At 44.8% G+C, this 27,543-nt stretch overlaps 1 protein-coding gene across 1 annotated transcript in view; it reads right to left on the reverse strand.

The window, feature by feature from the left end:
- Vps20 (vacuolar protein sorting 20) overlaps positions 1-27,543 on the reverse strand; it is a 57,860-nt gene that overhangs the window by 9,123 nt on the left and 21,194 nt on the right. The window contains exons 5-6 of the mRNA XM_070523083.1: positions 18,434-18,499; positions 17,207-17,384 (exon numbers count right to left, since the gene is read on the reverse strand). Of these exons, the coding sequence (XP_070379184.1) occupies positions 17,207-17,384; positions 18,434-18,499 (244 nt within the window). The remainder of the gene's footprint in view (positions 1-17,206; positions 17,385-18,433; positions 18,500-27,543) is intronic.

Here is a 27,543-nt window from a genome sequence, read left to right on the forward strand (position 1 = left end):
AGGGAAGCGTAGCAGGGGGCGGCAGAAAGTTAGGTGGGCGGATGACATTAAGACGTTTGCAGGGACAACATGGCCACAATTAGTACATGACCGGGGTAGTTGGAGAAGTATGGGAGAGGCCTTTGCCCTTCAGTGGGCGTAACTAGGCTGATGATGATGATGATGATGAAGGTTCTCTCTCAGCAGCTGGGAAGTCAACCTCAACTCTCCTGACATACTCTCAGCCCGTACACAACATCTCAATGTTGGGTTTCACTGCTTAAACAATTTATTTTGGTTTGGATGAGGGACACCTGTGTCTCAGCGTCAGCCATCACTTAGTTTTTTTAGCTCAAGCTCCTTCAAAAAGGCGGCGGCACTCTTCCTTTCCCGTTAATTCCTCAGTGCGTCGGTCCTTTCTGTTCTCATCCTCCTTCTACCACGCTTTCACCACATGGATCATCTGAAGCATCTTCTTGGTCAGTTGTACAGTCAACATTTGATTTTTCGGACTTCCGAGGGGCCACAAAAAAAAATTGAAAAAAAAAACGGGCAGTCTGAAAAAAATTATAGCATGTCTTTACCTGCCTTTAAGGGCTCAAATTACCACAGGCACGTCTGAAAAAGCTCTGAAGGCCTGCCAGTACGCTTATTAGGCATATTAGGGCTTATACTGTGACAGGAGACGGGGTGCACGCATGTGTCCCGCGACAATTGCCCCCTTCCCACGCTTGTTATGCTTCACCGCCTAACACTAGTGTACTGAGGCGAAGCTAACTTTCGGAGACTGGCATTACGCAACGCGCTGTGCTCTGCGAGCTTCAAAGCCAATCGCGAGTATTACAAAGGCGGAGTCGGTGCCATTGGTGATAGCGGCGAATTCTTTCAATGAAAAACACGGCACCGCAAGGCAAGAAGCTTAATAGCGAACATAGAAGCAGCTAGGCCTAACGTTGCCGCGGTGGTGGTTACGGCTGCCAGCGGATCTGCCTGCGAGAGTGCCGGTTCGGGGCGGCGAGATAATCAAAATAGCGGCGGTAGCGGCTTTGATTAATGCCATTTCAGACCTGCAGTCAGGTCAATATACACTGACTATATAAAGTACGTGGTGGTGCCGCAAAACCGTGCAAATTATCGGGCATGTCCGAAAAATCAGGCGTCTAGAAAACCGGTCGTTAACTACTCCGGCAATGCATCGTGCCGATGACACGACGTCAATGACGATTCGTTGCGATTCCTCTGTCACTGCAGCCAGCATTAACACGACTTTCGTTCCCTTTAATAAAGTTACAGCTAATTTTCCCTGATAGAAGCACAAATTCCCTGAATTTTCCCTGAGTTTTTCCAGACTGTTCAAATTCCCTGAGAATTCCTGGTTTTCCCGGTTTTCCCGGTTGGTAGACACCCTGCTACTCATATGACGTCAGCATTTGATCTCTGAAAGTGAAATCTGGCCTACGGCCCTTTTCTTTTCGTGGCCACATTGCAAGTCTCATCCTTTATCATAAATTATTTCATATTCTCTGAATCAGCCACCTTATATGATGGCCGCAGAATGCATACCTCACCGCACTAGTCATCCACTTCAGGTTACCTCCCCATCATAGCACACTGCTACTTTTACTGCCTCATTTTTTTTTCGAGAAGTGGCAGACTGGAACGACCTGCCGCGGAGCATCATCACCATCGTTTCATCATCTGCTTTTCAAGACTGCAATAGTGATCACCTTCAATTACTAAAACAATTTTCCCAGCTTGTTGTTAATCTAAATAAAATCCCACCCCTTTTGTAATATACCTACCTCCCCCACCCCCCTCCAAGTAGGGTCCTTAAGGAATAAAACTGAACTAATCTTTCTTGGATGCCCAAGGAGTGCTGATTTACATGTCTCTCTTCCCTGTACACTGTCTGTTCTCTTCCCAAGTGACTCTCTTCCCAAGTGACGGACTTCAATTGTTATACTAGTATGCGATTTGGGCCTCAAAGTGAGACTTTAAAACAATCGGTACACTTCCACCTCAGCAATGCAGGCCAAGCAACGCTCATGTCAACAAAGGTGCTAAAACTGGCATAAAATGCTTTCAACTCGTAGTGATCAATGAACCACCATTTAAACTAGTAAAATGGTTTAAGCAGACAGACAAGAAAGATGCTGCACTTACTTAGACTAATGTAAATGTTAAATGAAAGGGGCCCCAGTACCTTGGAGCACACTCCAGGGTTCATCATTATCCACCCAATGCACTATATGCACGCAGTGAGGTCTTTCGTGACAATAGTTCTAAAAGAATAAAAGATGCGGGCCTATGAAATGCATATCAAACACTTTAATGTGTAATCAATATCCATTACCAAACACATTCTATAAATCGACAAAGAAAGCAACAATGATGTTGTAGCAGCACCGATGAGGCAACAGAGCTACTGCTGATACCGTCCACATTTCCCCATATTCACAGCGAACACGCGCAGTGCCCTTGACTACAGCCAGTGCCTCTAATGGCATCTCAGCAAGTTTCAACCTTGGAAGAAGAGTAGCATTCACTCATCGAGTAGCGTCGGAAGTTGCTGCCTCTTTTCGCCTCGCAACGCTTTGGATACAATTTATGTTCCTGTTGTAGATCTGTGCTTACTTGTGTTTACTTGCGTTTACGTAATTGCATCCAGTAAACACATGCATGCTACATCTCCAATGTTATCGATTTCTAGGCAGACTGAGTCATTCGATTCCTCTAAAAGATGAAATGTACTTTGTGGAAACCAAGGTGTGCTGGATATTAAATCAAATTTCTTGCAAAATAAAGTCACACGATGAACCACATGATGCAGATGTGTGTGCAGCAGTGATCAGTGTGTAAAGCATCTAAAAGATTTTCTAAATGACAGCTCACTAGGAGTGCTTCCTTATGGCCCTCGACACATCCAAGAACAAAACAGCGTACTCGCACAGCAGCATGCTGTGTCTCTGAAATCAGAAGCCCAGAGGCTTTGCACTCAGATTGGGCTTGAAAAATTGGCATAGGCAGTTGAGGAGTGCCCTACTCGCCGCTTGCACATCCAAGCATCTCACAGAGGGTCATTGTCTCGGTACCCTCATTTTTTTTGCAACAGCAGCAGCACCAGAAACTAAATTTGCTTAAAATTGAGGACTCTTTTCTGAAAAAATAAAGAACATTTGGCATGTTATTTCAGCAATTGCTCTCAAGAATGCCTTTGGGGGATACTCATAGGCACAAGGAATCTGTACTACCTCCTGCCTAATGATCAATTATTGCTGTGCATGTGGGAACGTCTCAACCCATTTGGCACAGTGGCTTTTAAAGAACGAAGAGGGGGGGGGGGCGAGGGGGGCCTGTCACCAACCTTTTTGAACTTCTTTCTATTGACACTTCACTGCATGGGATGGAAAAGCATTTCTCGAAAGGGAGGGTGTTTGTGTCAGATCTTCCATTGTGGCTGTGCCGAGTGATTTGTTTCTGGCTAGCTTAGACAGAAAAGTGGTGTGCATACTGGAAAAATGCAATGGTGTACCAATTTCCGGTATGTTGATGACTTTCCAGTCATCATGAAAACCATATCCGAAAACCTTGAACACACACAGGAAGTTTTTGGACAGGTTTAAATCCCCTAGCAATTGGCCCCACATTTCTTGACAATGGCTTGATCAAATTGCTAGACATCGGGATTCACTTCCTGGTCAATCGCAAGTGCTGGCAGTACGAACCATGGGTGAACAAGCCACTTTTGTCATTTCCATCTGCTCACTCAAAGTTAATAAAAAGAGCCATAGCAAAAGCTGTCCTTCTCAATGCGCCCAAGAAAAATAGTGGCAGAACCCAGTGGCCTAAGGACACAAATTGACATCGGGGAGGCTCACGCCCAAGAGCGGCACATATCCAGTGGTACATGCCCAATGACCCAAGATGGCAGACAAACAGATAGAAAGTCCCCTTAAAGTGTGTGAAATTCCCGAAGGATGCTAACTATATTAAAATCATGCCACCATCTCGTGTCCCATAGCTTCATGGCACAAGTGGCTCGCCTAAGGAAGGCAGGGTTTCTGAACCACGTGATGATCATGGCCGCCTTGGAAGGTCTCGGGAAAGACATTAAAAACGTGAAAGCCAAGCACAGCAAACCGGACTACAGGCAGAGGCTTAAAAGGATCAGAGAAAAGGCGAATGCCTGCATCATGTTTTCAGCTCTCAACAAACTGCCATGCCTGTGCAAAGCCACATGTGGGTCTGTGGAAGACAATCAAAGCCAAGTCAAGCACAGGAACTGGTCAAGTCCTTGACCATTCTACTCTCAGGACCATGTAAACATGAGTGATGTCATGTTGAGGGTTTCCAAACAACTACACACTACACTTGTTGATACTGGAACCACGATATCATTCGTAAAGCTACAGGTTGCCCGTCCACGCTCACGCACTGTCACATTTTCAAATTATTTTTTTCCTCGCACAGCTGCAGACTGGAACGGCCTTTCTAACAACGTTGCTGTCATTATGTGCCCATCCAAGTTCATCGAAAATGTAAAAAACTTCCTGTTATTGTGACTATGTATTTTTATTCTTGCCACCGCTTATGTAACGCTCCATTTATTGGAGCCTTTAAGGTAATAAAATGAAATGAAAAAGTCACTCATAGAAAGCTTTATCGTTATGACACCGCACAAGTTAAAGTTATGACACCGCACATGCAGTGCTAGCCAGCCAATCCAACAGTGTTTGCAGAGCCCATGTGGCCCATCAATGGTGTGCTGTACGAGTTTTTCATCCTTTTGGCATGATCCCACAATGTGACACTTGGCTGGGATTTCTTATCACGCCACCATGCAGTCATTGATGGGCTTGTGCACAGCTATCCCCACTTTGCAACGTGTCATCTTATGATTTCAGTTAGCCTCTCCCTGCATCTACCACAGGTTGAAGGCTCATTTCCAGTGAGCAAAAAGTTATGAGTGCCAAATGTGTGTCCTATTCTTGGACAACAAAATAGGACATCTGATCGGCGCGATTTTGTTGCAGAAGGCCAGAAACCTAATTGTGGCTTTATTACGTGCAGCTTATTTGTTTCCACGTCCTACAAGCGTTGCCAGTAGTTTCAAAGTTTCCTTCGTAACAAGGGCTTCAGATCTGTTACAGGGACTGCAGCGGTAGGATTAACATATGCAATGCAATTGATGTGGCCGTCTCGTCCGCTAGAACGTCACCCTTGATGCCCCTATGGCCAGGCACCCAGCATACAATCACATGCTGGTTAGACATATAGGCTTTACACAAGACGAAACTGTAATGTTGTGCAGCATGTCATTGATAAATAATAAAAATAACAGGGGGGCCCAATACACTTCCCTGGGGTACTCCCGACTCTACAGGCAAAAAAGACCGGTATTCCTCACATGCGGCGAATTGGTCTATGGCTTAGGTAGGACGAAAACCATTAGGATAAGTGAGGATTTTTGAATGTAGTTTTAATTTTTAATAGCAACTTTGGGTGCAACACCTTATTAAAAGCCTTGGCCAGATCTAAGAATATCATGTCTGTTTGGCCTCGGTTATTTATGGTATATGCGAGATCATGAACAGTCTCTATTAGTTGAGTCACTCTAGAGAATCCCTGACGGAACTTGTGTTGGCATTTATTTACGCTATGGTAGTTGTCAAGGTAGACCAATAGTTGCTTAGATATAATATGTTCAAGTACTTTCGAACAAATGCTAGTGAGGGAGATCGGCCAATAATTTTTAACGTGTGATTTGCTGCCACCTTTATGAATTGGGATAACTTTAGCACGCTTCCATGCACTGGGAAAGGAACATTGGCTAATAGATGCCTGAAATATTAGTCAGAAATTGAGAAACCCACTCTGCGTAGCTTTGTAAAAATGAATTAGGAATTCAATCAGGCCCCGCACTTTTTTTAGTATTCATGTTGAGTAAGAAGTTAAATACGGTTAAATAAGAGGTTCGTAAACTTGTATATCTTGAAAAGGCGGCCTTTCAGATTCAACTGTAAAATCGGGCAGGAAGCCATTATCACGTGTGAAGACTGGCAAGAAGAAAGAGTTGAAATCCTGTGCCTTCTTTAAAGTGCTTTCTCCAGTTTCATGCGAACGAGAAGCAGCTGGGGGGTTAATACAACGCCAAAATTTTCCAGGGGCGTTTTTCAGAAAAGATTGTAATGTGACATTATAGAACCTACATTAAGATTTTTTGATTAGCCCTTTTAACTCGCGACTCATACCAAAAATGCAGCTTTTGTCGATTGGCTGGCAATTCTTTGAAGACGCCTTTCGCTTCCATTTTAGCTTTTTTTTGCATGAATTATCTCTCTGATTATCCAGGGATTTTTTCATTTAGTTGTTTTTAAACATTTTGGGACAAAGCTTTTCCCTCAGTGCTCGACCATGTTTGAAAAGAAACTCCGTAGGTCGTCCACGCTTGCGCCACAGTGGACAAGACCTAGGAACTTATCTAAGGAGATATTGAGGTAATCTAAAATAGATACATCATGGGCTAATGTAAAATTCAAGAACGGCATTTTTGATGCGTGGACGAGTTTGCGCAGACAAATTTAATGACGTCACTACCATTTTATGGTCTGAAATACCATCATCAATGTCACAACTCATAATAAAGAACATCATCATCATCATCAGCCTGGTTACGTCCACTGCAGGGCTAAGGCCACTCCCATACTTCTTCAACTACCCCGGCCATGTGCTAATTGTGGCCATGTTGTCCCTGCAAACTTCTTAATCTCATCCGCCCACCCAACTTTCTGCCGCCCCCTGCTACGCTTCCCTTCCCTTGGAATCCAGTCCGTAACCCTTAATGGCCTCCGGTTATCTTTCCTCCTCATTACATGTCCTGCCCATGCCCATTTCTTATTCTTGATTTCAACTAAGATGTCATTAACTAGCATTTGTTCCCTCACCGAATCTGCTCTCTTCTTATCCCTTAACGTTACACCCATCATTCTTCTTTCCAAAGCTCGTTGTGTCGTCCTCAATTTAAGTAGAACCCTTTTCGTAAGCCTCCAGGTTTCTGCCCCATACGTGAGTACTGGTAACACACAGCTGTTATACACCTTTCTCTTGAGGGATAATGGCAACCTGCTGTTCATGGTCTGAGAATGCCTGCCAAATGCACCCCATCCTGTTCTTATTCTTCTTTTTATTTCAGTCTCATGATTTGGATCCATGGTCACTACCTGCCCTAAGCAGATGTATTCCCTTACCACTTCCAGTGCCTCGCTACCTATCGTAAACTGCTGTTCTCTTCTGAGACTGTTAAACATTACTTTAGTTACCTGCAGATTAATTTTTAGACCCACCGTTCTGCTTTGCCTCTCCAGGTCAGTGAGCAAGGATTCCAATTGGTCCCCTGAGTTAATAAGCATGGCAATATCATCAGCGAATCGCATGTTACTAAGGTATTCTCCATCAAGTCTTATCCCCAATTCTTCCCAATCCAGGTCTCTGAATACCTCCTGTAAACACGCTGTGAATAGTATTGGAGAGATCGTATCTCCCTGCCCGATGCCTTTCTTTATTGGGATTTTGTTGCTTTCTTTATGGAGGAATACGGTGGCTGTGGAGCCGCTATAGATATCTTTCAGTATTTTTCCATACGGCTCGTCTACACCCCGATTCCGTAATGCCTCCATGACTGCTGAGGTTTCGACTGAATCAAACGCTTTCTCGTAATCAATGAAAGCTACACATAAGCGTTGGTTATATTCCGCACATTCCTCTATCACCTGATTGATAGTGTGAATATGGTCTATTGTTGAGTAGCCTTTACGAAATCCTGCCTGATCATTTGGTTGACAGAAGTCTAAGGTGCTCCTGATTCTATTTGCGATTACCTTAGCAAATACCTTGTAGGCAACAGAAAGTAAGTTGATCGGTCTATAATTTTCAAGTCTTTGGCGTCTCCTTTCTTATGGATTAGGATTATGTTGGCGTTCTTCCAAGATTCCGGTAAGCTTGAGGCCATCTTGAGATCGGCTTACGTCCGTGTCGTGTTTTTTTTTTTTTTGCGCAATATCATTTGCGTAATGGATTACCAACTTGCCCGGAATGCTGATCTCATTAAGGTCATGAGGCATTGTGTATACAGGGTGGCCATTTTTTCTAGAACAATCTGCCCACCATTCTTCAACAAATCTGCTGTTACTTGACCCTTCCTAGTTGCCTTCCCCTATTGGATAGCGCCCAGGGCTTTCTTTACTTCTTCCGGCGTTACTTGTAGGATTTGAAATTCCTCTAGACTATTCCCTCTTCCATCATCGTCGTGGATGCCGCTGGTACTGTATAAATCTCTATAGAACTCCTCAGCCACTTCAACTATCTCATTCATATTAGTAATGATATTGCTGGCTTTATCTCTTAACGCATACATCTGATTCTTGCCTATTCCTAGTTTCTGCTTCACTGCTTTTAGGCTTTCTCTGTTCCTGAGAGCATGTTCAATTCGATCCATATTATACTTCCTTATGTCAGCTGTCTTACGCTTGTTGATTAACTTGGAAAGTTCTGCCAGTTCTAGTCTAGCTGTAGGGTTAGAGGCTTTCATACGTTGGCATTTCTTAATCAGATCTTTCGTCTCCTGCGATAGCTTACTGGTATCCTGTCTAACGAAGTTACCATTGACTTCTATTGCACACTCTTTAATGATGCCCACAAATTTGTCGTGCATTGCTTCAACACTAAGGTCCTCTTCCTGAGTAAAAGCTGAATAGCAGTTCTGTAGCTTGATCCGGAATTCCTCGATTTTCCCTCTTATCGCTAACTCATTGGTCGGCTTATGTACCAGCTTCTTCCGTTCCATTCTCAAGTCTAGGCTAATTCGAGTTCTATGGTCACTGCAGCGCACCTTGCCAAGCACATCCACATCTTGTATGGTGCCAGGGTTAGCGCAGTGCATGAAGTCTATTTTATTTCTAGTCTCGCCATTCGGGCTCCTCCACGTCCACTTTAGGCTATCCCGCGCAGAAGAAAGTATTCATTATCCACATATTATTCCGTTCTGCAAACTCTACTAATACTTCTCCCCTGCTATTCCTAGAACCAATGCCATATTTCCCCACTGACTTGTCTCCAGCCTGCTTCTTGCCTGCCCTGGCATTGAAGCCGCTCCTCAGTATAGTGTATTTTGTTTCGACTTTACCCATCGCTGATTCCACGTCATCATCAAAGCTTTCGACTTCCTGGTCATCATGAATGAATGTAGGGACATAGGCCTGTACGACCTTCAATTTGTACCTCTTATTACGTTTCACAACAATACCTGCCACCCACTTGTTAATGCTATAGAATTCCTGTATGTTACCAGCTATATCCTTATTAATCAGGAATTTGACTCCTAGTTCTCGTCTCTCCGCTAAGCCCCGGTAGCACAGGAAGTGCCCGCTTTTTAGCACTGTATATGCTTCTTTTGTCCTATTAACCTGACTGAATCCTATTATATCCCATTTACTGCCTGCTAATTCCTTCAATAGCACTGCTAGATTCCTCTCACCAGATAACGTTCCAGCATTAAACATTGCCAGGTTCAGATTCCAATGGCGGCCTGTCCATAGAGCATAGGTGATTTGAAACGAAAACAAGATCTAAACGCATTGAAGTTTCCACGCCCACTCTTGTGAAGCCAGACACAATTTACGTCAGGTTACAATTAAATGCAATATTTAATAACTGATCACAACTTCATACTTTGGTTCGATCAATTCCAGCCAAATTAAAATCGCCCGCAAGGCACATGTCATCTGGATGCACGTGCAAGTTCCTAAAGGTTTCCAAGTTTTCTAATACTTCTACAGGGGAGTTGGGAGGCCGGTAAACACCACCGATTAGCAAATTACGGTCATTCAAGGTAGTTTTAATCCAGACTGTTTCGAGATTGCTTGGATCATTAGGTACCATAATAGGAATGTCGCTTTTCAGAAGTATAGCTACCCTGCCCCCTCTAGTGCTCCGATCCTTTCTCATTATGGAATATCCGAGGGGAATTAATTCGACATCAGTCACATCCGGGTTCAGCCATGCTTCTGTTATTACCATTGCATCTGGATCGTGCTTTATTACAATGCTTTCTAGGCTATCTTATTTTTTAAGTACACTCCTTGCATTGAGGTTAATGATCTTAAAGCATGCAGATTGATTTTGGTCGAGTCAGTTGGCACCCGAAGCCGAACGAAGCATGTGTAGATTTTGATGGTGGCAGGCATGGACAGGTGGTGATGCTTGCAACCAAGTCAAAATGGAGAACTTGAAAGCATGTCCGATGACTTCAGTCCTTGAAATGGCTAACTCTGGCCAGTTTCCCTCATGATATGGTGTAGATATGTACTGGGAAAGGATGCCCACTCCTATAGCACAGTAAGGATGTGGATTGCACTGTTTAAGGGCAGAGGTATATCGAAGACAACCAGCATTGCAGTAGGCCAACCAAAGTTTAGATGCAAGAAAACACGACTTGTGTTCAAAACAAGTGAAAAAAGACCACCGGCCCAACATACAGAGCCAATGAGAAAACCACTGAACCTGGATGTATTGAACTCAAAGAGAATCGCAATATAGTTTGATATATCGATAAATCAAATACCATAAGAAGTGCCTACTTGAAGCTTATCTAAAACCTCTGCATGGCCACCCATTCGGCCACAGTTCACACATTGCTGTTGGCTGCTTCATCGAGATGCACTCTAAGCTTGTGCAGTGTGTGTAATGATTTGCCCAGACGGTCTTTCCATCAGTTTTGGCAACCCGTCTTGAACTGTGTATGTGACTACAAAGTGTTATGAAATGTGTAATGCTCAGTGTGATTTTACACAACCTAGACTGTTCTTTATGCAAAAAAGAGGTGAGGCGTGCAGACAGGACACGAAAGAGAGAAGTGGACAACACGAACGCCGACTATCAACTAAAGGGAGCACTGAGGCGAAAAAAGAAAGACACGAAACTCATCTGTGCAAGCTCTGGAATGGTATTGCCACGTGTCAGTCGGGTACATGTGCCAGTCTAAGCAAGAGATAACTGTTAAGGCACTTAATCTGTATTAAATTTCATAGATGAAATGCTTGAGTACTGTGAAAAGAATAGCGCACGCATAATTGTTACAGGTGATTTCAACATAGATACGCTATCACCAAGCAACAACAAACAAAATTTTCTTGACAGAATGCTCTCTTTTGGTTATGAAAACACAATTCATGTACCTACAAGGATTACACAGTTGAATGAAACTGCCCTGGATTTATGTTTCACTAACTACAAAAATGAGATATGCACACTAACACCTGGGGTCAGCGATCACCTGCCGATTTTTGCATTTTTTCCGTGGTGCGTAAAACAATGAAATCCAGCAAATCCTACGCAGAGTAGAAAAATTAACCAAGAAACAATTAAGCATTTCCAGAATGTTGTCACTGAAACTGATTGGAGCTGTATTTTCATTAATACTGACCCTGCGAATGCTTACGACATATTCATAACAAAGTTAACAGAATTTTATGATTTAGCTTTTCCGATAGTGGCGCATAAAATAAACAAGAGGGCAAGAAAACCATGGATAGACGCTTCACTTTTGAAAAGGACGAAAGCAAGAGATAAGCTGTTTACTGAATTCATAAAAACAAAGCGCTTAAGACTACGTGGTTGAACTTAAGCAAGTCAGAAATAAGATAGGATCTGATATTAAAAAGGCGCGAATTAGCTACTACGAAAAAAAGTTTGCGAACACACTCAATGATCAGAAAGCCATTTGGAATGCTGTGAACAATATTTTGCAGAAGAAAAATACAAAGGCTATCTCAGCTTCAAATAGAGGGCAGATCTTGCTCAGGTACTTAACTTGCCGATATGTTCAATGAGCATTTTTTGAGTTCAGGAGCTTCTGATATTTCAAATGGTGCTGTCCAGTCTTACAAATCATATACAGTGCAGTCCACTTATAATTATATCGAGAAAGACGAAAAATATTATCCTTATAACCGATGATCGCTATATCTGGACTGCAGTTCTTAAAAAAAACTTTTAAAAAATAAAAAACGCGGAACATACCATTGCAGCTCCGAACTCGAATTCCCTACTTGCTCTGAGGAATAGATGATGTAGAAAGTGGGCTGTGAAAAACAAACTTTATTTCTAGCACCAATGACCGTGTCAAGGGTTAGGCGCGTCGAAATAGGCCGAAATCTGCACTTGCTTTTACGGCAGCTTCAGCTTCACAACCGCGGTGTGCATGGATTCCAGCGGCGGCGCGAACACTGGCGGCAATCCTTTAGCATGCATAAAATCAATTAAGGAGTCGATCGACGACAGTGCACTTTGCGTGGACATCGAGGTCGGGGTCAAGGAGCCACTGTCAATCTCGTCCCTGTCGCTGCTGCCGCCACCGTCGCACAACTTTGCCGTCTGTCGAGACAGCAGATCTTCGGCGATCGCCTCATCGGTGACCTCATCGCAGAACGAGGCAGCACTGTCTGCAATCAAAAACTCCTCCTTCGACGCACCACCTGTGTCACGAGTAGGAACGAGCTCCCAGAGCTCGGTTACGTCAGCTGCTTCCACCGTGTTGGTCTCAGTGGGTTGGGGAAGTTCGTCCTTACGCACAAAACCCACCTTTTTGAAGCAATTGGTGATGAACCACTGGTAAAGTGCCTCTTCAACATCGGCATACAAAGGGTCTCTAACCCTTTTCCGCTGATCGGGATGGCCACTGATAGCTCCTGCCTTCACAATCGCGGTGATCCCGGTTTTCAAGATGGTTGATATCGTTAACTGGGCGAGCTCATACTTCTTCACAAGGGCGCTCACCTTGAAGCCGCATCGGAAGTCCTGCAAAATATCCATCTTCGTGTCAAGCGACACAGCTTTGCGTTTTGTCAGCGCCGTCTTCGAACTGGGTTGAACCGTTGGTTGCACGCTGATTCAGTGGCGTCAGCCTGCTATCGCGAGAGAGAGAGACGCGGGACATAGAGAAAGATGCACAGGACGGGCGCCACCGCGCCGCTTTGCTTGTCGCTTTTTTCTTTCTTTTTTCTCTCTCTTTCAGAGTGACTGTGGCCAACGTGCATGAAGCAGCTAGCACCATCTTGTGGTGCGCTGTGCCTACTCAGGTACTCTCCGGTGCGCGGCCGGGGCGGGACGTGCTGCGCGGTAATGGTGGCAGATACGAACTTACGGAGGTAAACATCGCCTCATCTCGACATCGTTCCTTTCAGGGAACTAAGCAATGCAAATGTTACGATTATTTGGCACAGAAAACGCCGTCCAGACGGCAAAATTTTGATTGTTATATCCGATACGCGGTGAATAACCTATCGTTATAAATGTTTTTTTTCCCCATAGACCTAATGCATAAAATAACACTCTCATGTCGAGCCATTGTTATAACCAATATATCGTTATATGTGGTATAGTTCTAAGTGGACCGCACTGTATTAAAGCAGACGTCTCAGAATCTATTTTCCGAACCCCACGAATGAATCGGAAGTAGCCTCGCTGATACAGAATTTAAGTAACAAATGTGCTGTGGCTTTTCACAATATAAAGGCAGAACCTCTAAAAGTTTCAGAGCCCATTAGTGCACCATTTGCAACCTTATTTTGAGCACTGGAACGTTCCCGGAGACATTGAAAATTGCTAGAGTATCCGTTGTTCACAAAGGTGGCAATGAAAATGACATGAATAACTACAGGCCCATTTCTGTTTTGCCCATTTTTTTCAAAAATTATAGAACGTGTCATATATATGTACGAATTGCAAACTTTTGTAGCTTAAAAAAATTGTAACCAAACATAAATATGGATTTCAGAAGAACAAGTGTACTGAGAAAAGGCCTTATTATCTATTAAAGATCAAATTATTGAACATTTTGAGCAAAAACATCACACAACTAGAATATTTCTTGACTTTAAAAAAGCTTTTGACTCGATCAAGCATGAAATTCTTTTGCAAAAGCTAAATGAATATAGAATAAGAGGTAGGCCCCTTAATTTAATAAGAAGTTATCTTACTAATCGGTATCAGTGTGCAGATATGCAGCCCCCGAAGTCGCAAATGGGCAAGATCAAGTATGGCGTCCCACAGGGTTTTATACTTGGGCCACTTCTATTCCTATTTTATATAAATGACATTGTAAACATACCTCTGACACCAGATATTATATGCCGATGACACTAACGTCATTTTTTCGGGTTGGGATATGGCTACTCTAGTACAAGAAGCGAACCTTTGGCTTAGCAATTTGTCACTATGGCTGAGAACAAATAAGCTGGAATTAAACATTAAGAAAACAAAGTACATTATTTTTAAACCTTGAAATCATTGTATTCTCCGTAATACGCAGATTACATTCCAAGGAGTTTTGATTGAGCGCGTCCAGACTCAAAAATTTCAAGGCGTTATCTTTAACGAAACATTGAGTTGGTCCAATCACATAGATAGTCTTCGCACCCACATATCGTGATCCATTGGCGTAATTGGCAAAATAATAATTAATAATAAATAATAATAATTTGATCTTTAATATGTTTACTGCCCCTCTGGGTGACAAAGCTGCTTTACTACACTTTAGTTTACTTGTGCATACATTACTGCCTATTAATCTGGGGCACAACAACAAAAACAAACAAAGATAGTATTCACAGGCTGCAAAAAAGAATCTTGCATATAATCCAAAATGTTCTGCCCCGAACGCCTTCTGCTCCACTTTTCCATAAACACAGCATATTAAAATTCGAAAATATATTTTATAAAAAGCTAGCGACAGTCATCTACAATCAAATTAAATTGAACACAGATATATTTCAGGATACCTACTCCCGGAAAACACACATATAATCTTGGGAAAACCACCTATTACAGTGAAAGGATTCGAACCAACTACGGCAAGTAAAAGCTAACACACCTTATTCTTTCATTTTTAAACTCTAGCATGATGGCCATGAGCATAGTGAATGAAAGCCGATCAGTAGCAATTTTCAAAAAAAAAATATACATGCTTATCTAATGGCACTTCAAACATGACACTTTTTTTTTTCTTTCTATTCCGTGTAAGATTTGCTTATATTGTATACTTTCTTCCAGAACTGTATTGTGCCTCAAAATTCAGCCATGAAAATTTCTTGTCGATAAGCTGTTAATATCAAGTATGTTCTAGTTCACTTAATAAAACCACGGCTTAGTTCTTTCTTTTTCTCCACTGCATTTATGTATTAATGATGTATTAGTGTTACATTATGTATTATTTTGTAGTATTATATTTATGTATTGCGTATTACAGGCTGAGTGTACTGCAATATTTTTGTTCTTTTCTTTTTTCCTTTTTTTTTACTACATTGATGTCTTACAGAGTGACACGCTGAGTGTTGTCCAATATCGTGGTCTGGGCAGGGACTTCACTTTATTACCTTAAGAGCCCCCAGGATTGGGGGTATTACATAAGGGGTGGGTAGCTAATAAAAGAAATTAAATACACAAGGAAAAGACGTTTAGGTACAAGTTTGCTCGCTGGTAAATATGTTAATTATACAGTAAAAAACGTGGATGGGCAGGTGATTGCGGCGATGTCGTGTGGAAGGCTGTTCCAGTCCGAGGCTGAAAGTGGGAAGAATGATGTGGTAAATGTGGTAGCGTGCGCACGCGGACGGGCGACTTGAAGGGGATGCCCAATGCAGAGTGAAATGCGTGCAGGACTGATGGAGGGTGGATGATGAAGTGAGCTGTAAAAAAACCTACGAAATAAGTACATAGTAGCAGTACGACGCCGACAAGCCAGAGTTGTTAAGCCGGATTCTGCTTTAAACGATGATATACTGACATTATATGAATAGCATGAATGAATGAATCCTGTGGCACGGTTCTGTACTAATTCTAGAGTTTGTAAGATATTTTTGGTTAGGGTTCCAGATGGCAGAGGCATATTTCAGCTTAGAGCGTACGAGTGACTTGTATGCAAGCAATTTTAGGTTTGGTGGCGCTAGACGTGGATGACATTTTAGGAAACCAAGGCTTCTGTTAGCAGATGATATCACTCTAGTGACATGCGCGTTTGAAAAATCGAATTTTGATGACAGAATTCAGGGGTGCGATCATTACGCGAGTGTGATCATTATGCCGAGGAAATACCGTATTTACTCGCATAATGATCGCACTCGCGTAATGATCGTAACCCTGAATTCTGTCATCAACATTCGATTTTTTTAATTTCTTGTGGAACAATCGCACCCCGAACTTGCCGCAGAGATATGTTGTGTGCCAAGTCTAGCTAATAATGATCGCGCTTACCATCTGTCGAATGCTACACGAATGATTCTTCAAGACAAACCAGGCGGTCTGCATGTGCCAAATATTAAGTAGATGCCTCATTTCATTACTATCATCACTTTCTGCATTTCCATGGCTAAAGAAAAGCTGCAACCAAACATGCCTTTATTATGTGTAGGCTGTATAATGGTTGTGGTCAAGAACAACGAAAAAGGCGCCTTTCGGTTCTTCTCATCTGCACTCGTGGGCACGTAACAAATCGCGAGCGGCAACGATAGTAGCCACATTTACACTGATACTTTAAAAGTGTACCCTATTTATACACCGACACTTGTAACACAGCTAAGACATTCGCCCACCCTTAGCAGAAACATGCCGTATTAGGATAGTAGTAAAGACAAATCCAGCAGTTTCCGCAGCATGCCGACCATGTGTTTCAATGTCACTGGTAGCTAAGCACGCTCATCTGTTTCTGTCCCCTCAAAGTGGACATGGCTACGTTATTGCCGCAAACTTGCCGATATTAACAATATTCATTACTGATACAAAAGAAACTGTTTCAATGCACGTAATGTCCTCACGAGAAGAAAAAAAATCGTGTTTGGCGCATTCGGCTTGCTCTGCCGGCCGCCATTTTTGTTTTGGTGTCCCGCAGCAAACGCGGGACAAAAAAAGTTGTTTTTTTCTTTTCGCGGGAAATTTAACTAGCGGAATGATTGCACCCCTGATTTCGCGCCAATTTTTCTGACAAAAAAGCGCGATCATTATGCGAGTAAATACGGTATTATGACTGCTTCTCCCACACTGATGGCAAACGAAAGCAGAGGCACTTATGCCAAAAGAGTGCCAGCGATGTCCCTTTGGCCACAACAGCAGCAGTTGCATTCCTATTTGAATGGCAGTTGGAACAGGGCCCGCCGCAGGTGTGTAGACCCCGCATTACCTGCTGCTTCCGCCATGCTCGGAACATCGGGCAAGAGCAGCTCCCCGCTCTCCGCTGGCACACTGGGCAGGTTGAGAACGGCTCGGGCTTCTTCTTCGGACACCAGAGCTTCCAACTCGGCCAACACAGCCTCGTCATCTTGGGCAGTGAGTTGGCCTGAGAGGAGGTCATCAATCTCCTGAAAAGATTATCACAAGATGGCTTGCTACACACGGTGTGGCTGTCAACTACGTGACTGCACGGAAATTGTCACAAGCTAAAACCAGTTAGTGTTGGAGGTTCATCACCATCATCCTCATCACCAACCTGGTTACGCCCACTGCAGGGCAAAGGCCTCTCCCATACTTCTCCAACTACCCCGGTCATGTACTAATTGTGGCCATGTTGTCCCTACAAACTTCTTAATCTCATCCGCCCACCTAACTTTCTGCCACCCCCTGCTACGCTTCTCTTCCCTTGGAATCCAGTCCGAAACCCTTAATGACCATCGGTTATCTTCCCTTCTCATTACATGTCCTGCCCATGCCCATTTGTTTTTCTTGATTTCAACTAAGATGTCATTAACTCGCGTTTGTTCTCTCACCCAATCTGCTCTTATCCCTTAAGGCTACACCTCATTCTTCTTTCCATAGCTCGTTGCGTCGTCCTCAATTTAAGTGGAACCCTTTTCGTAAGCCTCCAGGTTTCTGCCCCATACGTGAGTATCGGTAAGACACAGCTGTTATACACTTATATACGTTGGAGGTTATAGACACAGAAAACAAATTCAAAGCACTGCATCAATTTCCTCACCTGCTAGAGTTAGCACTAGAATAAGAATTGAAACTATTATTGTTAATCTGTCAATATCCTGAAAATTAAACTTTTTCTTGCTGTTTTTCATGGTGTCCACAGTGAACCCCTCTGCAGTGTACAAACATGGTCACAAGCTTTGAAAGAAACTGTTTTTAAGTGTGCCCGGTCACTTTCTTTTGCCCACAATGCACTCTGTTTACTATTTGTATGGATTATCAAGAAGTCCAAGTAGCTCTCCTGGGAAAAAGGATTGCACCACTGACTCATTAAAGTATGTTAATTACACAATAAAACCACCAAACAGAAAAGAGCAAACTTACTTTGATAAAATTGTGAATGAGGCTCCCCCTTGTGCTAACCTATTTGCCTTTTTTAAAAATTGCTTTCCTAACTCAACAGGCCATGCCACTGGATAGCATCAAGCAGACTTACCTTTTGTTTTTCAATACCCTCCTGTGTTTCATCGATTAATTTTTCTATGGCCTCCACTGACAGCACCTGAAACATAACATACAGAAAAGATTTGCTTCAGACAGACTCGCAAGAGCTATGCTGAACTCACTCCAGATGCTTGACAGTGAAATGTAGAGACAAAAGACATGCAAGCTTGTGCTTCACCCCTTAGCTACGAAACCCGAGCTGCAGCTTCTGCAGCTTTGAGCCTGAACACATTCCTTGATTCCTTTCATTATCCCTCTGGTCAGATGGTTGCAATCAAAGCATTACATGGGTGCTGAGAGAAGGTCTCTTTTTCAGGTAAGACGTATTTCATTTAAATTTCTGGCAATTACAGCAGCTTAACTGCATATATATTTTCCTAATCTAGATCTTATCATCATCACCAGCCTATTCTTATGCCCGTTGCAGCACGAATGCCTCGCCCAGCGATCTCCAATTACTCCTGTCTTGCAATTGTAGATTCCAACTTGCACCTGCAAACTTTCAAATTTTATCTCCCTACCTAATTTTCTGCTGTCTTTGATTGTGCTTCCCTTCCCTTCCTTTGACACCCATTCTGTAACTCTGTTAGTCCGCCAGTTATCTGCCCTACGTATCACGTGGCCTGCCCAGCTCCATTTCTTTCTCCTAATGCCAACTAGGATATTGACTATCCACATTTAATCTCTTATCCACACCACTCTCTTCCCGTCTCTTAACGTTATGCCAAACAAATTTCAGTCCATTGCTTTTTGCTCAGCCTAACTTGTTCTCACGCTTCTTTGTTAACCAACAAGTTTCTGCCCCATATGTTAGTACTTGTAGAATGCAATGGTTGTACACTTTTCTCATCGACAATGGTAAGCTCCCAGTCGGGAATTGGTAATGCCTACTGTATGCATTCCAACCAATTTTTATTCTTGTGTACTTAATTTTATGATCAGAGTCCCCTGCGAGTAATTGACTTCCATAAACATGCTCCTGCACATAGTCTAGGGGCTGACAGGTGATCATGAATTCTTGTTCCTTTGTCAGGCTATTGAACATTACCTTTGTCTTCTGCATATTAATCTTCAACCCTAATCTTACATTTTCTCAGTTAAACTCCTCAATCACTGCTGCAATCTGAATGTAATGTGCAATAAGTTCGTGGAATAAAAGGTAGTAGTAAATTTTGTAAAATGTTTTACAGAAGAATGTGGGCGTTAAGAAGAAACGACAAAGGTTAAGAAGAAACGACAAAGTGTCCCTCAAAAGCAAGCCACCCTTTAGTCTGGTGGGAAATGCCAGAAGTGCCAGTAACAGGCTAACCCCACTTCTTCTCAATCACTACATAAAGAGGGTCTCGAATCCGGCAAAACTGATGCCTTCAGGTAGCATGCGTGGGTTTATTCTCCTGTTGCCTCCACCAAAAAGATCACGTACTCGTGACGCCTGTGACAGAAAGGATGTTCCACATCCGCTGCCAAGGTTTGTGAAGTGGTGGCAGTGGCTAACACTCCCTGGGTTAGTTCTAGTAGTAAAACATAAATACCCTAGAAAGTGGATTGGAAAACGCGCCGCGGTAGCTGAATTAGTAAGAGAACTGCATGCATAATGTGAAGACGTGGGATTGTTCCCCACGTGCGGCAAGTTGTTTTTTCAGCCACTTTTATTTCCATCAATTTATCATTTTTTAAAATTCAATTAGTAAGTACCAGTAATTTCCCCTCTGTTGTCTTTGGTGTCTTGTTCGCTTCTTATGGCACAGTTAATAAAAATCGGGCCCCTCAGTTAACCCGCTTTCTTCTCGTTCATCACAGCATTTCAAGTCACATTTCTAATGCTAATTTCAGTTTGTTGTATCGGCAGCGGCAGGCAAGTGGGGGCCCCCGGCCAGCGAACGCACGCGAGCGCCGGCACAGTGAAGGAGACACGGAGCTAACTGCTCCCGATGAAAACCGGAACAAAGACTCAGCCGACCCACGGCCGTTTATTGCTAATAAAGGCTTCACACGCCAGATGACACCTCCAGATTGGCCCAAGCTCGTCACATGACAGAAAGGGGTGCGCCATCTAGCTAAACAACTACAAAACATACATGTACGATGACACAGAGATCTGACAGGGGGCGACACTATACTACACAGTCCACCATCAGCCTGCAACACATTGCAGGAACAAGATGTACACAGTAAAAAGTAATTGGGGCAATTTCATTGGCAACTTCAATGGGGCAGCAGAGGCCAGAAGCAGAGCACGTTCTATACTCAACCGAAACAGCCATGCAACCACAACTAAATGCACCTACAGAGTAAAAATGTGAATCATGCATACATCGAGGGATGCGGTTAGACTAGCTTTACAAAATATGTCCCCAGCGAAAGTGGCAGCAATAGTCCATGGAGGCGATCCATTCAGAGGTGGCACACATATTGGGCTCTAAAATACCTAATGCCTGACAACTTCAAGTGCACCACACTTTAAAAGATTAGTACACAAGAAAGAAGACATTAAAAGTAAAAGCTCCTCTTGTTTCTTTCCTGAGTGTATATATGCTGTAACAGTGCGAAGCTTTCTTTTGGTGTTGTGAGATATATTAACCAAGTTGCCACAAAAACTGAATATAGGTCACATTTTTTTCAGAAATACATTTGTGGAAAGGTAACCCCATGTCTTATACAGCAGTATTGCGTGCAGTTTCAATCGTCATTCGTCCACAATGGGACACAAAAGAGCTGAGCGCTGCGTGGTTGTCAAAGGTGCCTCTCTGTTGTCCCTGTTATTTAGCTTGTGCTACAACAAAATAGAAGATGTCACAATTTTTGTTGTTGCCATTGTGAACCAAGGAGGATTTCAAATAAAACTGCTCAGTTTAAATGATGCCCCAAAAACGAAGCTGCACTGTCGCCATTTTATGAGGAGCACAAGAAAATGTTAGCGTACAGTGAAAAAGACAGGAAGTGCTTTTGTGGTATCGCGACCTACAACCCAATGAAGAAGAGACCCGACCAGCCATAACACAACGAATGATCTCCCTTTATTTTTGATGACACCCAATTATATACATGGGGAAAGCAGCACCGCAGTCGTTCACAGAGATGCCAGACAGGATATCGAAACCAAAACCAACAACACAATGTATTCCCCCCCTTAAATCTTTCAGTGGCTCAGTAGGCTGTTAGTGGGTTAGTACTGTAAGGTGCTTTGTACATTAGCAACTCGTGCTCATAAGGCAAACATAGGGCAATGAAAAACGATGACTGGTCAACAACAAAGGAACATCATTTAATGCATGTAGACTCAGCAGCAACTACCAATTCTATATAGAAAACACATGAAAACTCCATTCTCTCCCTACAAAAAAAAAAAAAATTATCTCTACAAAATGTTCAAAACAACTTAGACTATACGAGAAGAACAAAAAAAGAAAAACTAATAGAGTTGTCACACATAGTCACCATAACATTTTGAAGGTTGTCTTGCCCGTGGCGGTGTATATGAACAGGAGCCAGACTTGGTTGCGGTTCAAGGGGGACTGGGTCGGGAGTAGCCCGGTCAGCAACAACATTAAGAAGAGGCGCACCTGTTTGCGGCTCAGGTGTGTCTGGGTCGAGAGCAGCATGGGTGGCCACAGGAGGAGGCAGAGACGCAGCCACCACTTCAGATGCCTCACGAGCAATTGGCCGGCAAGGGTTCCCCAGCGACGGGAACCTCGGTGTGCTAGCCTCTTGCGCATTCCAGGTTTCCTCTGGATGCAGAATATGGGGACCTGAAGGGACTTTGGCAAGCTTGGATGCATTACAGGTCCTGCCATCACTGTGGCGGAAAGAGGACTGTCCGTGCTACTCCAGCACTTTGCGGGGACTGCCAAACGAGTCTCCCTTGAAGGTGATGGACGGTTTCCTCAGCCAGACACCGTCACAAACTGCAATGTTAGTCTTCTTTGTGGCTCAATGAAAATCTGTCCGCTTCTTGCTGCTCTCTTGCTTATGCTTCATCCGACGACGTAGCTGACAGAGCTCACTCAGTATCTGGATCCTTGAAGAAGGAAGATGACAGGTGCCCGACAATGTCCAGGCATGTTTTCGGCAGCCTTCTATGCAGCAACAGAGCCAGGGCGACTCCCGTGGTCGCGTGTGGCGAGCGCCGGTAGAAGCCAAGGTACTCTATGACCACTGCGTGGAGTGGTTGATGTTCCAGCAAAGTTGTCTGCACGAAGTTGTTGAATTGTTCTACAAGCCCATTGGCCTGTTGTGTCGGCAGCGGCAAGCAAGTGGGGGCTCTGGCCAGTGAACGCGCGGCGAGCGCCGACGCAGAGAGGGAGACACAGAGCTAACTGCTCCTGATGAAAACCGGAACGAAGACTGAGCCGACTCGCGGCCGTTTATTACTAAAAAGGACTTCGCATGCCAGATGACACCTCTTGATTGGTCCCCGCTTGTCACAAGACAAAAGGGGGGTGCGCCATCTAGCTAAACTACTATGAAACATAAATGTATGATAACACAGAGATCTGACAGGGGGTGACACTATACTACATCATCCCCCCCCTGGAAACAAAGTAAGCATACAGTGAAACGCGCACACAAGACACACACTTAAGTCCAAGGACAAATTCAGTCCGTCCCCGCCCAAGTTCACATACACGCGCACCAGTCTTGGGCACCAAAACACAGGCAGTCACTCAAACAAAGTCTGACAAGGAACACGGCACACAACTCACTGCACCACAACAAGGAACACGTTTTATACCTGTGTGACCGAAACATATGAACTGTCTCCTAAATGTCACAGCGAGGCCCCTAGCCGCGGCGTTTCGAAGATGGCAAAACACTCTACATTCAAGAAACATAATCATCGAACTTTGGGGGTTGCGACGCGTATCGGTCGACTTTAAAGACCTAGTCGTACCACTACTATTTCCCTCCCCCTGGTTGGACCATTGAATGTGGTTGTCGCTCAAAGCTGGAGAAGGATGCCCAGGAAGCTCCTCTCGACGTCCCAACAAGTCCTGGGATGCTACCGATTCTCCCACGGAATCCGAAGCGATTGCTGACTGTGTAGACTCAGAAGTGATACAGTCAGACGCACTACATAACTGATGCCTATGAAAGGACGATGTCACGACAGACGAGTCATCAGAATGACTATCCGGATTTGAATATGAGTACAAAAAATCTTTATCACTTGTACACAATGTACTACCTGCTGAATTCTTTATCACTAGGGTTAACTTAGACACATGCCACGTCTTCCCATCACTGAGTAGAAAAGTAGATGGTCCTATCTGGGTCTTAACTGTACGAGGTTTACTGTACTTAAAAAATCCTTTCCTGTTAAATCTAATTCTGACGGTGTCTCCCACCTTGATACGAGTTGCCTGAGCACCTCTACGTTTGTCTACACACTGCTTAGTTTGCCAATGTTTCTGCGAGACTCTTTCTTGAACTTGAGGCACAAGACTGTCCTGTTCCCGTAGATCTACACAGAGCCACATGGTTCCATCCTTCTTGCGCACCACCACGAGTGGAGACACCCACTCAGAAGCCTCGATGCGCTCGATGACGTTGCAGTCCTCGAGACGTCGCAATTCATGGGTGACCCGGTCACGGAGAGCCAGGGGTAGTCGGCGCAACTTTGAAGATACTGGTTTCGCATCTTGCTGCCGATGAAATCGGTGCACAAGGTTGTTGACGAGACCCAACTCGTCACTTAAGAGGCGATCAAAACCCGGAGGCACACCTGTGGGGCTCTGTACTGAAGGAAGCGATGGTAGACATGTCACCGATGTACCGTCCATCTGTATGCCCAAGCGTTGGATGGCGTCTGAACCCAGCAGTGATGTTCCTGTGGTCGTTACGTGGAACGTGACGGAGCATGACCTTTGGAAAAACTGGACAGTGGCTTGAAACAGGCCTTGAATGTCGACGCGTTGCTTGGAGAAATTTCTCAAGTCCACTGTTGTTTGCGACAGCCTGTGCTGTCGACCAAAGCGATTTATAACATTTTCGGCCGTCATGAATGACACAGACGCTCCCGTATCCACCAGCAGTCGCATGGAGACGCCGTTAACTACGACCAGAACTTCCAAATCTTTTTCAGTTTCAAAAGCGCTTACCGTCAAGACAGACGCGAACAGCTGCCCTGCGGAAGTTGACGAAGACAGCGTCTCTGCGGAAGAGACGTGTTGCACCGCTTTTCGGGTCTTTCGACATACCGAAGCGAAATGGCCCAACGTGTGGCAGGCGTTGCATCGCCGATTTCTTGCTGCACAATTCCTGTAAGACGCGATATGGTTCCTGCTGCCACATCGATCGCATGCACCACGGTTCCCGGAGGAGCTATGTGCGAAATGTCGGCCTTCTTGGCGGCTTCTCGGAAGAAGTTGGTCATCTTCATGGCCTGCCGGACTAAGTCGGCCATCTTGGCAGCTTCCCGGAAGAAGTCCGTCATCTTGGCCCGTCGACTGAACGCCAAGTTGAGATGCCTCAATTCTTCGTACATTTTCGGAGCCGAACGCGCGGTTTGCTCGATGCAAGGCTTCTAATGAGCATCCAATTTCTTCTGCCTTGTCGAGGGACAGGGTTTCGCCATGAACTAATAACTTTTCACGAACGCTGACGTTCGCTACCCCATGTATTATTTGGTCTCGCACGCGCTCAATGTAGGTTGTGCCGCAGTTGCACTGTACCACCTTCTCCTTCAATGCGGTCACGAATTCCAGGAATGCTTTTCCCTCGAACTGCCTTCGACTGGTGAATTCGTGCCTCTCCGCCAGAACATTTGTTGACGTGGCGAACAGCCAGTCAAGCCGCTGCAAGAGCTTCTGGAACTCTGACGCTGGCGGGACCGCATCACTTGACGTTGACGCTGCGCCGGTCGACTGCCTTGCTGCTTCGCTTGACGCTGACGGTGCACTGGATAACTGCCTTGCTGCTTCCTGCTTCTCGTCTGCAAAGTACTTTCGTTGTCCCTCACGCCTGAGAGCGCTGACGAGCGTGGACGCTCGTCGCGCGTCCGTCCAGTCGCCACCGCCGGCCGCTTCGAGGTGATCCTGAAACATTTTTTTTCATCGATGCCATGGAATTAACGGTGGCCTGGGCAATTCAAGAAAAATGGGAAGGTTCGCCGTAAAAGACGCCATGCCCGGTAGCGTGCAGGAGACAGTGCAGAAAACAAGCCGGAGCTCGCAGCAGGAATGGGGCAAGGAAGAACAAAGGGGGCGAGAAGGCCTAGGCTCGGAAGCCTCGCGACGCAAAGTGCGTCGGCGGCGTTTGCCTGCCGTGCAGACACGCAAGAGATGCTTCACCTATGAAGCTCGTTGGTTTCCCGGGGCTTCGGTCGGAACCGCAGCGGGAATCCCATCCTCGTCGCCAAAAGATGTTGTGTCGGCAGTGGCAGGCAAGTGGGGGCCCCCGGCCAGCGAACGCGCGGCGAGCGCCGACGCAGAGAGGGAGACACGGAGCTAACTGCTCCTGATGAAAACCAGAACGAAGACTGAGTCAACTCGCGGCCGTTTATTACTAAAAAGGACTTCGCATGCCAGATGACACCTCCTGATTGGTCCCAGCTCGTCAGAAGACAGAAGGGGGGCGCGCCATCTAGCTAAACTACTATTAAACATAAATGTATGATAACACAGAGATCTGACAGGGGGCGACACTATACTACACCTGTCGCACATGAGTCGCACACAATCTTGTCGGAGTAGCCCTATCGAGAAAATACTGAGAGCAGAAAAATTCTGTGCGCATCAGCACCTCACTGCAAAATTGCACTTCAGGCCACTTGGAAAAGTAGTCTACGAGGGTGATGGCGAACCTGCAATTGTGTGGCGCTCTTTCCATGGGACCGATGATGTCAATGGCAACCTTCTGCCATGGACGCTTAGGAAGGGGCACAGGTTACAGAGGAGTTACTGCAGCCTTGGCACTCCTTATGGCCTAGCAGACTTTGCAGCTGTGGATGGCAATTTCCACTTGCTTCATATCATATTGACCGCAAATAAAGACGGGGACAGCGGAAGAGAACACATAAATGACATGGCAGGAACTGGGTCGTTTATGTGTACCGTGTTGGTTATGTATACCGCCCGTATGATATTGACACGTGTACTTGTTTGTCTTTATCGGGCGACACGTTTTACTGCCTAACAAATGTTATCGCACAGCGCAGGACGCGCCTGCATGTATCGGAAGTTTCTGGAATGTTACTGATGGTTCCATCCGCTGTCTGTCACCGAACCTTGTGCAATCCCATTGCATGTATGCGCAATGCGAATAATGTAGAACTTTGTGGAAGGCACGTGGGTCCCAGTGATTACTCTGGAACATTCGACGACTGATGTATAAAAGCCGACGCGCGTGACCCGCTGGTCAGATTTTCGACGATCGCCAACCGTGTTCGCCGCAATCGTTGTGCTGTAAGTGTAGCCTGTTTTGTGGGCACAGGTTCACCCAATAAAAGTTAGTTTTGTCGTTCACAGTATTGCTACTGTGTTCTTTGAAGTCACGACCGCGTGACAATATGCAGTAAACACCAACTAGGCCAAACTGAAGTTCTCCTGTTCCACTTGCTTGTCCATGTCAGGCCACAAAAACCACATTCATAGTCACGCCTTGGTGCGAGCTATCCCAGGGTGAGCTTTGTGCCCAGTGGAAATGACCTGTAGGGCAAGGGAAGGAGGAACGAGCTGTTCCCTGTGCAAAAGCAAGTCATTGACCACAGGCAGTTCTTCGCACACGGCAAAAAATGGCTGGAGTTTACCCGGGATGGACACGTGGGAAAACCAAGATGATGCGACGTGAGCCTTGACTTGCTCCAAGGTAGGATCTTCATGCAGGGACTGCTGGAACTGTTTTTCTGTGAGGCAGAGTGGAGCAAGGAGAGACATGACCTCTTCATTGAACGAAGCATTCTTCCTGCGAAACAGACACTGAAATATACGACGTTAGGATGGATAGTTGGGCGTGTTGGTTAAGCATGATTTCTGAAGTGAAGGCGCGATTTCTGAAGTAAAGGCGCCCTGTGTGTGTGTGTGTGTTTCTTCTTTGTCCTCCGTCATTTTAGCGCCTTCACTTCAGAAATCAGACACTGAAAGGTGGCACAGTGCGTCTGCAACT

Source organism: Dermacentor albipictus, chromosome 8 (assembly GCF_038994185.2).
Source record: "Dermacentor albipictus isolate Rhodes 1998 colony chromosome 8, USDA_Dalb.pri_finalv2, whole genome shotgun sequence".
NCBI lineage: Eukaryota > Metazoa > Arthropoda > Arachnida > Ixodida > Ixodidae > Dermacentor > Dermacentor albipictus.